Raw genomic sequence first — 18,663 nt, 5'->3', positions numbered from 1 at the left:
GACGGGAAAGTTTTCGAAGACTCGTCGTTGTCGGGTAAAGATCCTGTTCGTTTAATTGGAACGTTCGAAGCGAGAGGAGCTCTCGTTTTTAACGTTGAAATATCTCGACACGGGTTGAATCGCGCGACCTTATGGGATCCAACATCGGAGCCGATCGAATCGAATCGGCGTAGTCTCGATTCATTCCGATCGCGAGCGCGAGCAGCTAGTACTCTCTTTTCGTCCCTGGGAGATTTCGCGGTGCGTGCAAGAGGAAGAACAAGAGCAAGAAGAACGTTTCTACGACGAAGAAAGGACGAAGGATCGACTCGTTCCCGGTCGATCCTCTCTTTCATCCTTCTGGTCCCTTCGATAGAAGCAGACAAAGGCAGAGAGGCGCCTTACGTTCCCTCCAACGGAGGCCTCTTTCTCTCCGTCTCTCTTCCACTCTCTTCTCCTCCTCTCTGTCTCACCTCACCTTGGCCGCGGCCCTTCAACTGTCTGCGACCCACGCCCCACCTCCTCTTCCTCCATCCGAACCACCACCATCACCACCACCACACCGTGATCACGTTAGCAGCCACTTTCTTCAACCACGAGCTGCAGCCTTAGCCTTCTTCTTCGTCGTCTTCTTCTTCTTCTTCTTTACCATCTCGCGCGTCTTCCCTCGCTTTCTTCTCTCTTTCCTTACCTCGCGGCACCATACCTGCAACGGCCATTCCTATCCGAGTGCGTATACCGATCCTCGTCCACCTGCCTTCCCAGAGTTATTTAGCCAACCGAACCGACACGGTTCGCCCTAGGCAAATTTCCGGAACGGAAACTCGGCCGACGAAACCGCGATTTGTCAGAAAAAGAAACGGTGATTCGTTTAGGCGTTGAATCCAGCTTCTCGGTCTTCCTCGATCGATAGCGAGATCGTTGTCCCGTAAGGAAGCCTCGAGAAAAGAGGGCAGCTGGCTCCCAAAGTGAAAATGGGATGCGTTCGAGCTGTCGAGGGTGGAACACTCGAGACAATTGGGCCACACGGATACTTCCAGCGAGATCTATTAAGGGCCCGGGGATAGTCACGTGACTTTTTCAGTGTCAGCAGGTCGGTAACTGCTGTATAATTTTCATTCAGAGCCTTCAGACGCAGACTTAAGATCCGTAAGATCTTGATCCGACGGATCCTAAAGTCTGTGACTAAACTTGTCACAGTTTTTGCTCTGTATTATCGATATTATGAATTCTGACGCCGGACACGTGCTCCAAGTTTTTGGAGCCAAAATATAGCTGGAGATATTTTCTAGCGCGCGCTACTCTCGATTTCATCCAGAAAACTCATCCAATGGCATAAGAATGCTTGCATTCCACGGCATGCACAGCGTTAATTTTTGGCCTACTTCTATCGCTTGTATTACCAAGTATCTGCATAATCTCGTCAGCTCATGACGAGCCCTTTCGAATGAGCTCTTTCCCAGCGAAAAATATTCTTACATAAGGACGAACAGTTGAGGCACGTAAAACCATTTTTCGCCTATTTTTGTCGGTAACGTGATCACTCTACCTTATCGCGAATCTACGAAGACCGAGCCCTTAAGGAGGGAACCTTGTGCAAATGGCCTGTTTCTTAAGAATTTTTTTACGAAAATGTAATGCGTAGATTGATTTAAACTTCAAGGTATCATTTATTAACGTTATAATGTAAACAAAAATATGTTCTATAAATTTTGATCGTTAATATCAATGGTGCAATGGCGGCTTGAAAGTGGCATCCTGGAAATGCGCCGTGCAGTGCACAAAAATGATCTCAAACAAAAAAATCCAAATGGAATCGTCAGTTTATGCAAATACGCGCAATACGACATTCTTCTTTTATTAAAATTTGCAAAAAGAAAAAAAATGCGAAAAAATTACATTTTACACAAGGTTTCCCCCTTAAGATGTTGCCGAGGCTTTGGACTACTTTCGAGCGTCCCTCCGAAGGGGAGACCGTGGATCTCATTTTTCCCATAGGAAAGGTTTCTTTCGGTCGTCAGAACTGTGGTGTTACGGGGATAATTCTTGAAGGTCTGCGAGGCCACTGGCAAGAAACTTGCGAAGTTGGTAATTGTGGGGTACAGTAGAACCGTTTTCGCGGTAACTATTCAGTGAACGACGGGTTTGTACAACTATTCATAGGTAACCGGAGTTGAAATAGTTTTAGCGACGGTAGTTTGCAGACAGCCGCGGCGTGTGGCCTCGCCGAAGAGACTTGCAGAAGTTTAAGTACGCGTTTAGGTGGTAACGAACGGTGTGCCTTTTCGTTGCGTGCCTCGTTCTCGCAACCGTTCTAAAACATATTTCACTTTTCTTGGCTAGAGTTGGTCTTTCGAAATTGTTCGGGGGGGGGGGGGGGGGCATCTACAATGAATTCTCGATATGTGTCAACAACACGGTTCTTGCCAGCGTCATGTATCGTCCAGGAGACGTATCCTAACCGTGTTATGTTTACACTCCTCGGCGTCCGGGGCCCCTCACGGGGTATACCCCGCGGCGGTGGGGATAATTCCGCGACAATTATCGTCCAGGCGACATGTACAGAGAAATCACAGTAATTCGTCTAACGTCGATGTCCGAGATCGCCAGAAAATGGAGCAGTTCTCGGCCTCATCAACACCAAGAAGAGTACAGCGAGAAATGTAAGAAAAATATTTTGGAACGCGGTTCGTCTCGTACCCTTGGCCGGCGTCGTAAATTCCGATTCAAGGATTCGATGTTGCGCTATCAACGCACGCTTGAAATCCAGAACGCTCGCCAATACCACGCAGTTTCCTTCGAACGCTCCAGAATTGGGCAAGGTTACGACCCACATCAACTCCGAAGACCGCGGATCACGCCACTTTGCTCCTGTCGGTGTCTCTTCGGGCCTTCGAAAAGATTCTCCGGAACATATAATTTCGTTAGAACGCAGTTTAGCGTGATTAAAATGTCGGATTAAAAGCAAAAAAGATAGAGCCACGGGTTCCGAAGCTTACGAAAAGAGTACAAATGGCGAACGAATTTCTTCTTTCTCTATGAATTATTCATTTTTTCACCGTCGACTATGACAACGCGCGGGGGGATCGAATAACGCAATGAATAAAAGAATCGATCACTTCTCCCGAGAAAGTGCCGGAAAAACTCTGATTCCCGTGATCGTAAATTACACAGAAGTCGCGGGACGATGATCCCGAAGGTCAGCCCAGCCCGGCAGAGCGAATTTCAGCGAAAAGTTCTATACCGGCCTGGGAATGGATATCGAGTGTCAATGACTGTTCGCGCAGACGTATAGAACCGCCGTGAGGTGAAATCAGTCGTAATTCTAGCTGGCAAATTGTTAAGACGAGTGCTCGCCACGGCACAAGGGTAACCATTATTATCCGTAATCTGAAGAAGCATAAATTTGCCCAAGGATCCTGGCCGGGATGCCTCGGGCGCGCCGTAGAACACCAGCGATAGACGTAGGAATCGATGGGAATAAAAATTATGAGGGGGGGGGAGAGAGGCTAGTCGGAGCGAACCGAGTCCGCGGAAACCACGGAAAACAGTGTTTACGGTGGAATCCTGATAAATTGAATCACCCCGGGACCACGGGAAAACGATAGGGGCAACGATGCCCGGAGACCGGTCCTCCCATCGGGTGCCGTTAATTGGCCGTGCTCCGGTCGCCGCGTAATTGCTTCGATCGGCCCGGTAATGCGTGCGAATTTAGAAACGTTCAAAGTAAATCCTCCTCGCTACAAACTGCTGGCACCGAGCAGTAAACTACGAGCTCGCAATATGGTAGACTCCCCGTGCAACGGGATCAAAAATTCTTCACCGGAACTATACGTATGAATCTTCTGTGGCGGTACTGTCACTTTAAACAATCTCTTTTACGTTTATTGTCACTTTAACACGTTAAACGCGGAGCTTCTATCCATGGACTTTCCCTGCACGCTGCGAGCAACCGCAAGTTTGTATATACAGTGCTTACTCGATATTTGTCCAATACGCGGGTCTACCTAGGGACATATATCGGCCAGGATATACGTAGAAAAGGACAGCGAATCTCTAGAAGCCTCTGTTCATGGCCCCTCTAGGGGTATACCCCATAGCAGTGGGGATAGTTCTGGGACTTTTATCGGCTAGGCATTTGGGACATATATAGATTAATACTGTAAACAGAGGTTACCTGTCCGAGACGATCGACGCATCGCCTAAACCATCCGGACAACTTTTTCCCCGCTGTTGCTTCATGACTCCTACTACCAGTGTACCGGTCCCACACCATCAACTACAGTGAATTCTCATTACGAGTCAGTGCCAACCTTACAATTTGGAGTCAGTGGAACTACCCACACCACCGCGGTATCGAAGAAAGACATGTTCTCAGTCTTCGTGTCACTATCGCTGAGTAGTCATAGGCTTTTATGACTTGTAGACGGATATGACTCTTAGGTTTCCAGCGTGCCCTGTGTATTTCAAATGCGACGTTCGGTGACAACCTCAGATTTCGTCTAAGAGTCAGTCACCAGAACGGAGCAACTGACACGTAACGAGAATTCACTGTTTTTGATATTGCTCTTACCGTGCTTCGTCTCGCGTTCTCGCGTGACTGCGAATGTATGCATGTATATCTACACTCCACAGGAGTTTGGCGAGGGGAACCCAGAAGTGGAGGGGGGAGTCGCATGTGGCTCGCGAGCCGCAAGTTGCCCAGGCCTAAACGAAATGCCTAGTGCCGGTCCCCAGGGACCGACGTAGCGCCTAACGTATTAACCCTTTGTACTTGGCGCTATTTTCATTGTGAAACTAAATTTTTCTTCCGTCTTAGAATATTTTCATTTTATTCATACGAAACTGCTCCGATTAACACATATAATGTTTAAATGTTCAGTAATCTATTAAATACAAATTTTGTAATGTAACAAATATTTTGTAAATTTTTTTTTGTAATTTCTTTGAAATAATGCCACAACAATTTCTAGTGGCGCTTCAGAGTCACCATTCGAGTACAAAGGGTTAACAGGCTTCCGACAGATAAAGTGTTAAGCAAGATAGCTTGCCTCAAGCACGGTTTTACAAAAACTTGAGGACATTTTACTGAGTTTACTAATTTTTGTTTTGAAGTCTGGCGTTATTGGACGCCGACTGGTTTGAATGGTCAAAATAAATAAATTTATTGGACATGAAACATCTTTGTATCAAGTGTTTTACAGTATCTTGAAGCAAAACAACTGATAGAATGTTCACTGAAAGAGTGTATTGCAGCTGAGAGTCAGTAGTGGAAAAGGGAGAGTAATAGTTGAAATAATTTTATCAGCAAAAAGGCATCAAATTCTATATTTTCGAGTTAGTAAAATGCTTGTTTGCACTATTTTTGATCGGTTCGGACGTCCCAGAATATTGTAGGGGCCCGGAGTTCGAAGTCGAAACTCGGTTCGCGCCGAAAAATTCAAGGACACGATCTTAGTTTTCGATTTCCATTCGAGTTTCGTGAAAACCAACAAAGATCCCTGTCCCGTCTGCGTTCGCGAGCTTATCGGAGCCCAACAGCGGTTTTTCACGTTTCGCCCGAGAATCCCAAGGTGGAATCCTCGGGCTGCATCAATTGCTGCGCCGGAGCGTTGCATTCAGGGTCGAGGAAAGTTTAAAGAGGGAGGTGCGCGCGAGGTATGTAACCGCTGAATGAATATAATCGGCGAAGGTAAACCGGCTTGAAGGAAGAAACGAGACAAGAGAAGGTTGTGTACAATGGGTTCCGAAAATAAAGCATGATCGATGGGACCGAGACGAGATTTACCCTTCTGCGCTCGAGGACGCTCGCCGGTGATCGTGGTTCGCCTCGTTACGAAATCATTCTCGCGGCAACGTTGCCCTCTGCTCCCCTTACTTCTCTTGTACACAAGTTTTCATATTGTCTGGCCACGAGAGCTTTCGCGGATCCGCCAACTGTCGTCAAATTCTGAAAAAATCGAACAGACGTCAAGTACCCAGGTACATATAGTGCAATTAATTTGGATTTTTGGGTTGAAAATTGTGGTTGGAAAAAATAAAAACGATCGAACAGATGTCAAGCAGCCAGATAGATATACTGTAATTAATTTGGATCTTTAGGTTGAAAGTTGTGGTCGTAAATAATAGAAAAAAATCGAACAGACGTCAAGTACCCAGATAGATATACTGTAATTAATTTGGATCTTTAGGTTGAAAGTTGTGGTCGTAAATAATAGGAAAAAATCGAACAGACGTCAAGTACCCAGGTACATATAGTGCAATTAATTTGGATTTTTGGGTTGAAAATTGTGGTTGGAAAAAATAAAAACGATCGAACAGATGTCAAGCAGCCAGATAGATATACTGTAATTAATTTGGATCTTTAGGTTGAAAGTTGTGGTCGTAAATAATAGAAAAAAATCGAACAGACGTCAAGTACCCAGATAGATATACTGTAATTAATTTGGATCTTTAGGTTGAAAGTTGTGGTCGTAAATAATAGAAAAAAATCGAACAGACGTCAAGTACCCAGGTACATATAGTGCAATTAATTTGGATTTTTAGGTTGAAAATTGTGGTTGGAAAAAATAAAAAAGATCGAACAGATGTCAAGCAGCCAGATAGACATACTGTAATTAATTAGGATCTTTAGGTTGAAAGTTGTGGTCGTAAATAATAGGAAAAAATCGAACAGACGTCAAGTACTCAGGTACATATAGTGCAATTAATTTGGATTTTTAGGTTGAAAATTGTGGTTGGAAAAAATAAAAACGATCGAACAGATATCAAGCACCCAGATAGATATACTGTAATTAATTTGGATCTTTAGGTTGAAAGTTGTGGTCGTAAATAATAGGAAAAAATCGAACAGACGTCAAGTACCCAGGTACATATGGTGCAATTAATTTGGATTTTTAGGTTGAAAATTGTGGTTGGAAAAAATAAAAAAGATCGAACAGATATCAAGTACATGTACAGTGAATTCTCGATATGCGTCAACAACACAGGAGACATACCCGAGCCCTGTTATGTTTACACTCCTCTTCAGCTCTTTGACCTCTCACGGGGAATATCCCGCGGTAGTGGGGATAATCGCGCGACATTTATCATCCAGGTCTTGACGACATATATAGAGAAATCACTGTGTTGTAATTAATTTGGATTTTTAGGTTGAAAATTGTGATTGTATAAAATAGAAAAAAAAAATCGGAAAAATGCAGATCTCGCATTGAGGTTTGCGAGCGAAATCGTTTGTATTTTTATAGTATCACTGAGAATAGGCATAATTATTGTTCGCGGATTTTTTCAGATTTACTGATGCGGCGCGTCCTAATAAACGAAACTAAAAAACGCTTTTTCGACTCTTCTCCTGCGAGAAACTAATGTCGTTCTATCGTCCGAACATTCATAGTTCGGATAACCGAGGTGAAATCAAACTCTTTCTAAAATTCCAAGGCTTAAGTCTATGTTTCGGTCCCTTTAGGGTGAAACAGCCCCTGTAAGGGTAGTTTTCTATCCTAGATTCTATCCAGATTCTAAAGATCAGAAAACTCGCGAGGCTGAATAACTTATATAACTAACAAAGACGTGAATTTCGTCTCCGTTTTTGTAGGGGGGGGGGATGAAGCGGCAAGCGAGGGTGCGTTTCACGCGTCCCGCGGCGCTGGTCCGCGCGCGGAATTCGCAGAATCCATTGAAATCCTCGTGGGGAAAAGAAGCACGTTACGGGCGTAATTATGCTCGCGCCCCCGAGACGACCTCGCCGAGTGGTGCGTGCCGCGCGTGTCCCTTTCCTCGCGCGAGTAAACTCCTCCTTCTCTTTCTTCTTCTTCTTCTTCTTCTTCGAGAAAGAGAACCGCGGCGCTGTCCGTCCGTGCGGCAAAGGCCGTATCGATGTCAAGATTGCGCCGCGCTGTCCCTGAAGAACCATGAACGCCCGTGACATTGTCGCGGCGCCGCGCAATAACTTCTTCGTGCCTCACGAAAGCAAACCCATCCCGCGATCCTCTCCCGTCGCCGGAATGCGGCAAAAGTCCCGCGGATCGGGTGAACCCGGTTTGCGTGTGCGGCGTTGTCCCGCCGTCCTTTCCGCTCGCTCCTCCGTACGCAACGATCGATACGACTTCGTGGAACATTTTCGCACGGTATTGTTCACTTTAATTATCCCTCCGGGTTCACGGACACGTCAGCGGGTCGTACGGCGCCACTTTTCTGCCGGTTGCTGCGTCTGCTAAACGCAGTCGTCCCAAGGACAGCCGTCCTAAGTGCAGTGTTTACTCGATATATGTCCAAAACACGGATTTAGCGACGGACATATATCGGCTAGGAGATACTATTCTTTGATCCCCGCGATCTTACCTCGTCGGGGACCAAGGTCTCTTTTCTTGGGCTCTCACGGGGTATACCCAGCGGCAGTGGGGATGGTTATGGGACTTTTATCGGCTAGGCATTTGGGACATATATAGAGTAAACGCTGTGTACATTTTCTAGAATTCCTAGATTGTTTGTGACATTATCTCCCCGGCCATTATTCCGTAATTTTTGAAACTGTATGCTCCACGGACAAGAACTTTTTAATAGACAGCAATAACAGCTTCCATCGTAAACAAACAAGTCAAGCTCAGTAACGTAATTTAATCATTTCTTTTGGGTATTATAATATAACAGAAGATCGTTCCAATTATTATTCTCGAAAAGCCTATCAATAAGGCTTCCGGCAGATAAAGTGCTAAAAATGAAATTAGGCTTCGTTGAATTCTACCGAATCTTGCATACAGTTCATTTTTCTTGGTTCGCTGAATATTAATCCTTAGCACTCGAATGGCGACTGTAAGGCACCACTAAAGATTGTTGTATCATTATTCAAAATATTTTTTACATTATTAAATTTGTTTGTATTTAACAAATTACTAAATGCTTCAGCATTGTACGAGTCAATTGAACCATTTTCGTATGTATAACATGAACAAAAAATATATAGAAGTGAAATATTCCAGGTCGGAAGAAATGTTACCTTTTGGAGTAAAATAGCTTCGAGTGCAAAGGGTTAAGATTCTCGATCTAATAAGAATTCGGAATTCTCCGCGGGGTCCGTGGTTCTACAACGAGACTTCAGTCGGAAAAAAGACACCCCCCCCCCCCGGCTATTAATCCTTAGCACGCGAATGACGACTGTAAGGCGCCACTAAAAATTGCTGTATCATTATTAAAAATATTTTTTTCATTATTAACCCTTTGCACTCGGCGCTATTTTCATTCTAAAACTAAATTTTTCCCTCCCGTCTTAGAATATTTTCATTTTATTCGTACGAAACTGATCCGATTTCCACATATTATATTTAAATGTTTAGTAATCTATTGAATACAAATTTTGTAAGTAACAAATACATTGTAATATTTGTTGTAATTTCTTTGAAATAATGCCACAACAATTTCTAGTGGTGCTTCAGAGTCACCACTCGAGTGCAAAGGGTTAAATTTGTTTGTATTTCATAAATTGCTAATCACTTCAGTATTGTACGAGTAAGTCGCACCATTTTCGTATGTATAACTCGAAAAAAAATATATATATATACAGAAGGGAAATATTCTAGGTTGGGGGAAATGTTTCGTTTTGATGTTAAAATAGCTTCGAGTGCAAAGGGTTAATTTCCGTCAATGTCCGTCGACGTTTCTCCTCAAAGCAGACTTATCTCCGGCTATCCCCGAATCCGGGGCTGATTTACGGCCGATAGACGCCGCCGATAGGGACCCCCGATTGAAAAGTCGCTAATGAACGTAGAAAACGCGCGGACCGGCCGCGAAGCGCGACGGGAAGGCAATGGCATGCGATACGCGGAGAGAGAGAGAAAAAGAGAGAGAGAGAGAGAGAGACAGAGGGAGGCAACAGCCCCGACGGCGTGTCGCATTCGCTGGAAGTTCGCCGTGCGGAGGAGAGAGTGAAGCGAATGAAAGGGAGCTTGGAGAAAGAGAGAAAGGGATAAGAAGGATGAAGCCGCGAAGGATACGCGGGTAGGAGAAAGGTGGACGTCGTGAACGCGACCGAACGAGGGAGAAGGACAGAGAGACGAAGATGGAGAAAGAGGGAGTGAGAGAGAGAGAGAGAGAGAGAGAGAGAGAGAGAGAGAGAGAGAAAGAGGGAGACGGTAGATGAAGGAGCCGACAGGAGAAAGAAGGAAAGGGAGAGGAGTGGTTCACCTGCATTGCTAGCATTGCGCCGGCTCAAGGCCAGAGAGTCTGCGAGACCGTGGACCAGACCGGGTCGGGACCTCCTTCCTTCCAGTTTCCTGCAGCCTACTCTCTTTCTTTCTCTCTATTTCCCTCCCGGGTCGCGTTCTCTGTCCCTCCAGGTTCCATCTACCTTCTCCGCCGCGTTCTACCGCTCTTCCACCTTCTCCTTTTTCGTACCGCGCGAGCGAGCGAGCGAGCGTGCGAGCGCGCGCGCGCGCGCGTATTCGCTACGCGCCGCTGTCTGTTGTTCCTCGCGTACAGACACAATTGCGTCATGAGAAAGACCAGAGTGTCTGCGGTGCACCGAGCTTAAACAGGCGTCGTTCGGAAGCCAATTGTACGCGCGAGAACTTTGTTTACGAGGTCGCCCAAGCCAGATTTCGTTAGCCTTTTGTGCAGCCGGGGTTACGGCAGCTGGGGCACGGACGTCCTGCGGAGACGGCGATCAATTTATCGTTTTGGATTAGTTGACGTGGAATTAGGCGCTTGTTCGATGCGACATGTTGGTTTTCAACTTCATCCGCCGGGCACATTGAACTGTAACTCGAAGACGCGCGCGATCAATTTTATGCGACGCTGTCGCCAGTTGACAGACAACTGTGCGTAGCAAAAAGTTTGCACAAATGTTTATCAGGTGAGAGGTATTTACAGAGGAAATTGTTTCAGGAGAACAGACACGCACGATTGGAAAGTTTGCTTAGGAAAAGGTGGATTTTCGACGGGGAGGTTTTTTATCATATCTTATTTATTCAAAGATTATTGAACAGAGATTTTTCTTTCTTCTGGCACTATGTAATACGGGACCGAAATGATCAACGTCATCCTCAGGAGGAGTGTAGTATGTCTAACATAATCTATCGGTGTTAGGATCTATCGTAGACGTCGGATGCTCCGGGAATAGGTTAGACAGCACAGCAGCAGCATGATGGGCATTTGTTGAAAACTGGTAGTTCGTTTAGTGCGGATGCTGTGTTTCAGGGTAGTCAACACATTCGTACCACCGAGCGAAATATTCCATGAGAAATGCCTGATCTGTATCGCCAAACTGCTGATCGATATCCTCTTGTCAGAATATTCCGCAATTGGATTTCTATTGTTTTATTATTGGCCGATACGAACCCATCGTCAGGTTTACAGTTGTCATTATAAATAACAGGTCACGCAATTAGATAGGACGAAATATCGCTTTCGCCCGACGTAAATCAATGGACGACCTTTCACGAAGCGTTATCGTCACGCTATCGTCGCGATCCGCGTAGCGTACGTTGTCACGATCATCTGTACACGAAACGTAACGTCATAATCGCGTCATTGTTATCTGCACACTTTCGAGCAGCGATCAGTGTTAACATCGCGTACGCTCATCGACTGAATCAAAACCTACTCACCTAAACGTGACAGCCGTGTTGTCGTTACTTTCAACCCTCCAGTGCACCGGATAAAGGTATCCGTTTATTCGTTGACATTTCTCCCAAACTCTTAGCAAAACAAAAAATTCATCGAGGAATTTCAAGATAATTTAAGGAAAATTAAAACAGTACAAATTCAATTTGCAGATCTCGTAGATCAGAGCTGCTCGACATGCCTATTCGCGGGCAAGGGGGCGCCCGCCGGTGCCCGTGGGCACAGCCATGTAGTGTCGCTTGTTCCCTCACTCTAATTTCCCCTTCTACCGCGCTATTCCCCCACGCTTCGATAGAAATATCTTGCAAATTTATTAAGATGTAAATCTTAAATGTTTGATCTTGTAATATACATTTGAGTCTTGATAGCCGTAAATTATCAACAACTTTTTTCTATTTTTGTAAATCAGTGAATTAGTGAATTTTTAGTGAAAGTTTGTCAATGAAATAGTACAGTACAACATATAAGCCGTATATAATAAAGATATAGAAACCGAGACCTGAATGTATGAAAAATTGACTCTTTACTTTCGTTTAATCGCAGTCTGAACTTGCAAACCGTTGAAAATCGGGTCGAAATTACACTCCAGTGGTGACTCTAAAGCGCCACTAAAAATTGTTGTGGCATTATTTCAAAGAAATTACAAAAATATCACAAACTATTTGTTACATTACAATATTTGTATTTAATAGATTGCTAAACATTTAAATATTATACGTGGAAATCGGATCAGTTTCGCACGAATAAAATGCAAATATTCTAAGACGGAAGAAAAATTTCGTTTCAGAATTAAAAGAGCGCCGAGTGCAAAGGGTTAATGTTTAAAAAGCATATTTGAAAGACATACAGTGAATTCTCGATATATGTCGACAACAGGAGTCTTGCCAGCATTATATTTACCCTCCTCCGCGTCTGAGGCCTCTCTAACCCCGCGGCAGTGGGGATAATTCCGCGACGTTTATCATCCAGGTCTTGGCGACATATATCGAGAAATCACTGTATTTACGCATACAGACACGTGGTCATATATCCGGATCACAGTGTGTGACGTTTGGTAGGGGGAAGCTATTGAGTAATTTCGATTTATAAAGTAAATATTATATGTGTAAATCGTATCAATTTCGCATGAAAATAAAATGCGAATATTCTAAAACGGAAGAAAAATTTCGTTTCAGAATTAAAAGAGCGCCGAGTGCAAAGGGTTAATGCTTAAAAAGCATATTTGAAAGACATACAGTGAATTCTCGATATATGTCGACAACAGGAGTCTTGCCAGCATTATATTTACACTCCTCCGCGTCTGAGGCCTCTCTAACCCCGCGGCAGTGGGGATAATTCGGCGACGTTTATCATCCAGGTCTTGGCGACATATATCGAGAGATCACTGTATTTACGCATACAGACACGTGGTCATATATCCGGATCACAGTGTGTGACGTTAGGGAGGGGGAAGCTATCGAGTAATTTCGAGAGAGAGCTGTGTTTAAAAGACTGATTTGTTGGTTTTCAGGTTGCAAAATCAAGGCGCTGCGAGCGAAGACGAACACGTACATCAAGACGCCGGTGCGCGGCGAGGAGCCGGTGTTCGTGGTGACCGGCCGCAAGGAGGACGTGGCCCGTGCGAAGCGCGAGATCCTCTCGGCCGCGGAGCACTTTTCTCAGATCCGCGCGTCGCGCAAGAGCTCGTTGGGCGCGCTGCTGGGCGCGCCTCCTGGACCGCCGGCATCGGTTCCCGGCCACGTGACGATTCAGGTACGAGTCCCGTACAGAGTGGTCGGTCTGGTGGTAGGGCCGAAAGGCGCGACCATAAAGAGAATCCAACATCAGACGCACACCTACATAGTGACGCCCAGTCGCGACAAGGAGCCGGTGTTCGAGGTGACGGGTCTACCGGAGAGCGTCGAGGCGGCGAGACGCGAGATCGAGGCGCACATCGCGCTCAGAACCGGCACAGGACCAAGCATCGACGACTCGGAGCTGTTGAGCGCGCTCTGCCGCGGTGGTCTGGGCTCGATCCTCGGTTGTCTCGATCCACCGGGTTCGAACGGCTCGAACGGTTCCAGCGGAGCGTTCTCCAGCAGCGGCAGTTGCAGCAGCTCGTCAAGTAGTTCCGGCGCGCCTGGACTGAACGAGCTGGTGGCGATTTGGGGCGCCGGGATGGAAAGGGACGAGGGCCTCGGGGATTCACCGTCGTTCGAGTCCCAGGCGGCGTCCGCCTCCTCGATCTGGTCGTTCCCCGGCGTCGCGCTACCCTCGAGGCCGTCGCGGCCGGCGTCGGCGAGTCCAGTGTCACCCACGGATTCGCTGTTGGGCGGCGGACGACGGGAATGCGTGGTGTGCGGCGACAAGGAGGTCACCGCGGCTCTCGTACCATGCGGGCACAATCACTTCTGCCTGGACTGCGGCAACCGGGTCTGCGAGAGCTCCGATCCCAGCTGCCCCGTCTGCTCCAGGCCGGTCTTGCAGGCGCTCCGTATCTTCTCTTAAGCATCGTGAGCCGCACAGCAGACACACAGACGGGAGAGAGATCTCTACAGGCTCCTTTTGCGTCGCGCGGCACCTGGTACACACAGCGGCTAAATACCAATTCACACCGTTGATATGTCCGCTACCTTTGACTTTGCCGGCTCATCCAGGAACGACGGCGCTGAAGAACGCCCACCCCGAATTTTTCCGTATATAGGCTCTCGAGCCCCCCGAATCCGTTCCGACCGCGGCGCGCGTATTTACGGCGGCAACGTTCGGGGGACCGGACGCGCACAATGTCTCAATTCCACTGCTGCCAATAATAAGACAAAAAAAAATCCCCCCAAAAAAAAAAAGAAAAGAATGATGAAAGATGAACAAATGATATGAAACCTCTTCTACGCGCCGGGAATGACCCGATGGTGGTCATCGTCGCGTCGTTCCCGCCGACCGGATACAACGAAGTCAGCTTTTAAGTTCTACGAGATATTATAGAACCGAGAGGGAGGAAACATACTCGCTCATTCATTGTCATCGTTTCTTTTTTTTTTTTAATATTTTTCGTCCCACATCCCCTCTCCTACCAACCAACCACCCACCCACCCACCCACCTCCCTCCCAAGCCGTAGAGACATATACCGAGCTCGCAGGTCCTTCGATCATCCGAATCGGTTCAGAGTATTATGCGCGTTTCCGTGACGGAGAGCGACGAATCGACCGCCGCGCTGGCGGCCACGTAACAGCGCGTCGACCATCCCCGTTAATCGATATACACGTAGGATAACGCGCGTCGCGAGAGAAGGATTCGCGTTCGGCTTTGTCGTTCGCGGTTGCCATCGAACTGTCGCGAAGAAAAAAAAAAAGAAGAAAGAGAGAGAGAGAGAGAAAACAAAAGAAAAAAAGAGAAAAGAAACTCTCGACACGACCGGAGATCGTTTGATGCAGACACGTGGCAGCGAGACTGCTTCATCAATCGAAACCGCCTACGAGAACAACAGCGCTGTCGAGTTAAGCGTTCCGCGATTCAATGATCGTTCAAGGAACGTGTTTTATTGATTGCAACATTGTTTCGTAACATTCCATTCGCCGGTTGCATTCAGCGTATATTTTCGTATGTTTTTAGAGATGTTCCTTTCGAGTCGAAGGCAGCCCGGAAGAAGTGGAACGAACGCGCGCGAATTCGTAAACGTCGTCGGGCGCGGCTCGCCCGACGACGATACGTCTATTGTTTAGCGGGGAAGTTAGTTTTATACAATTGACAATCCGTAAGAGTTGAAGATTCACTTTTTGTCCACCGGTTCTTCTCGTTCGCGTCCTTCTCTCGCGGCTCGCGTCTAGATCGCGTCGCGGACACACGACGTTGCAATTTTCATTAAAGGCAGTAATCCATACATTTATATGTGTCTATATATATATATATATATATATATATATACTTATATAATATATGTATATATAATATATACACATATCTATATACATATATCAACAGTGGTTAGTATGACACTGGAGAAAGAACGTTTTTACAAGCTCTATATATTTTTCTTTAGAAAACGTACCTATTTATCGTGACACGTTGCATTTATCGCGCTGAACGATCAATGAAACTTGCAGAGTTCGGTGTTCGTGGCCGGAGAGCCGGCGGAGTTCGTTCGCTCCCCCGATCGTTACGCTCCACGAGGTCACCGCGGCCACGTGACCAGACGCATCCAAGATGGCGGTGTGCGAACAGCTGATCGCCTCGATTCAAAAGAACATCGAGCGCGCCGCGATCGGGAGTCCGTGGACTCCACGTTCTTCCCTCTCGTAACAGAACGTTACGAATAGCAGAGACAAAAAAAAAAAATCACGCGAAACGCTTTCGTACAATATAGTTTCTAGAAAAGACAAAATGAAAATGGCAAAAATCCTCGCGGAGACAGTTGGCGGGATGACGTTGGGGTCACGTGGTCGCGGGAGGGGCGTGTTCGGCGATAATCAAACGAATGGATAAACGCGACAGAGAGGAAGGTCGTGCATGTGTCGGCAGCGAACCTTTCGATCGTTTCCTTTCTTTGTTCTGTTTTCCTTTTTCTACTTTTATTGATGGATGTTATTCGAACGAATTGTTTGTTGCGTCGACTGTATCGGACCCGGCGATCAACAGAACAGAACAAGGTTTTTGTCGTCGGAATTCTTTTTCGTTGGTTTTTCTTTTTCTTTTTTTGGAAACGTTGGTTTCCCGTTCGGCCTCACGCGACAACGCGAGAACTTTCGAACGGAAGCGGATCTAACGATCAATGCACCGACACCGGGGACTTCCGAGACCTGCGAGCGTGTCGCACATGGAAGAACCGTAGCGGACGAATTATTATACCGAGATAGATCAATCACAAGGACGCAACTCACACGGATACGCATCGTAAGGCATACAGCCATTCTCATGAGACATCAACACATACCCATACACACACACACACACACACACACACATTTATATATACATATATAAATATATATATAAATATAAACAGACACGTACACAGACACGAAATCCACACGGATACACATACGAGAGAAGAGTGTGAAAGAGATAAAGGTGATTAGAGGTCACGTGTTCCTCGATCCGCCGCGGGAACTCCTTAGATGATAGTATTATTAACAAAAAAAAAAATGAAAAAAAAAATAAAACGGCGTGCCCGTGTCCACCCAGCCTCCCTCGCTACTAGAATATTATCTTACCTTTATATAAGCGACATAGCAATTGAAATAATAATAATATTAATAATATATATTATATATATAAATATAAACATAAATAAATAAATATATATATATATAAATATATATGGTGTCAGAGAGAAGTCTGACGACGAGTAAGAGCGATGATATTTTATCGAGGAGATTTAGATTTTGTATTTTTCGCGCGTTTCGTCGACGGGACGACGGGTGGTCGGGGACAGCTGCACACGCCGGCGGGCAAAAGAAGTTATTATAAGAATTATATATAAAAAGACGAAGACGAGAAAAAAAAAGAGAGAAACAGGGGGAGAGTGAGAGACGTAAAAAAAAAAGAGAAATAAGAGAGAGAGAGAGAGACGCAGAAAGTGACGATGGGGGCGTTAAGGGAAACAAAATGTTTTAACGGCGGCGCATCGCGGGAACGCGTGAACCGTGAACTCTCCTCTCGACCGGCTGAAAGAAACGCGAACAAGAGAACGAAAGAATGAAAAATCGTCGGCCGATCCGGCAAATCGGACACGGCCGACCCACTCCCGTAAGTGTATTCTTCGAACCGTAGTAATAATCGAGTAATAATAACTCACACTTTCAAGGGAGGACTCTAAACGACATGTATGTTTCATGTAGGGATCGACGACCCGTCTATTTAGCTTTTGTTTGAACCAACCCGTCGTTATATATATATATACATATATGTATATGTATATGTACATGTATATATATATATATATATTTATTCTATTCTTATTTGCATTACTACATTACGATAGATGTGTACTCGGGCGCCTAGGTGTATACGTAGTCGCTGTACCGCACCCTCTCGACGGGGCACGACGCGCGCGCTCTTCGAGAAAGGACGACGACCACACGATGTGTATTTTATTTCGCTCTCTCTTCTAGTTTCGTCCCCCGGAGGGTTGTCCCTTTCTCGTCCTTCCTCGTGGACGTGTCCACTCGGACGATCCTCGGCGGCTTCGAGACTCTCGAAGACGCCGGGTCTCATCCCCGACCACGCAGACGGGAGGGTGGCCGGTACCGCGTGTCCCTTGTGTTCTTCTTGAGTTCCATTTCACGATTTCCCCTTTCGTTTTGTTTTATTTTTCTTTTCTTTTTTCTTTCGATTTTTTCGCCGAGAACGTCTCGTTACCGTTCGCGGGATACCGCTCTCCGGAAGGGATGAAAAAGCTGAACGATCGACCCTTATCGCCCTCGAGCGCCAACGAGCACGTTGACCCGTTTGTTTCGTAGGATTTCAAGGAAAAGAAATTGACCGAGGAACGAGACTATACTAGTAGCCGTTTAAGCGGGACCCGAAGGACCATCCCTACACGTTCGATGATCCGACGCGCCCCTTTTTCTTACATATATATATATTTTTTTTTAATTTATGCTGACTACGATTTTGAGTTCGATTTTTTATATACATATATATATTTTACTTGTTCTACGTATCTTCCTCTTTAATCTTCTTCTTCTACTACTACTACTTCTATTTCTTCCTCTACTTCTACTTCTTGTTTATTTGTTTCGTTTTCTTTTAATCGTCGAAACTTCTTGTCAATCGTTGCCATTTTTAAACGAAGATATGCTCAAGTCGCAGCTCCGAACAAGTCGAGGTGTATTATTAATACATATTACATATAAATATATATATTATATATTGTACGCGTCATCCAGTGTTTGACGGATGATGGGAAGAGAGAGAGAGAGAGAGCGAGAGAGAGAGAGAGAGAGAGAGAGAGAGAGAAAGGATATTTTTTCGATCGTTCGAGCCGCAGCTCTGTATAGCGGGTGTCTCGGTAGTTTCTCAGCCAGGCTCACCCTCTTCGACTTATATTTTTTAACGTCTTTTTTTATCGATTGATCCTTCTCTTCTTTTTG

At 45.7% G+C, this 18,663-nt stretch overlaps 1 protein-coding gene across 1 annotated transcript in view; it reads left to right on the top strand.

Annotated features, from left to right (window-relative positions):
• LOC143353991 (RNA-binding protein MEX3B-like) overlaps positions 1-15,468 on the top strand; it is a 108,307-nt gene extending 92,839 nt beyond the window's left edge. The window contains exon 2 of the mRNA XM_076787642.1: positions 13,106-15,468. Within this exon, the coding sequence (XP_076643757.1) occupies positions 13,106-14,082 (977 nt within the window). The 3' untranslated portion in view covers positions 14,083-15,468. The remainder of the gene's footprint in view (positions 1-13,105) is intronic.
• Positions 15,469-18,663: the final 3,195 nt, after the last annotated feature.

This window comes from Halictus rubicundus, chromosome 5 (assembly GCF_050948215.1).
Source record: "Halictus rubicundus isolate RS-2024b chromosome 5, iyHalRubi1_principal, whole genome shotgun sequence".
In the NCBI taxonomy this organism is placed as follows: Eukaryota; Metazoa; Arthropoda; class Insecta; order Hymenoptera; family Halictidae; genus Halictus; species Halictus rubicundus.
This window is presented reverse-complemented; position numbering and strand designations above follow the sequence as displayed.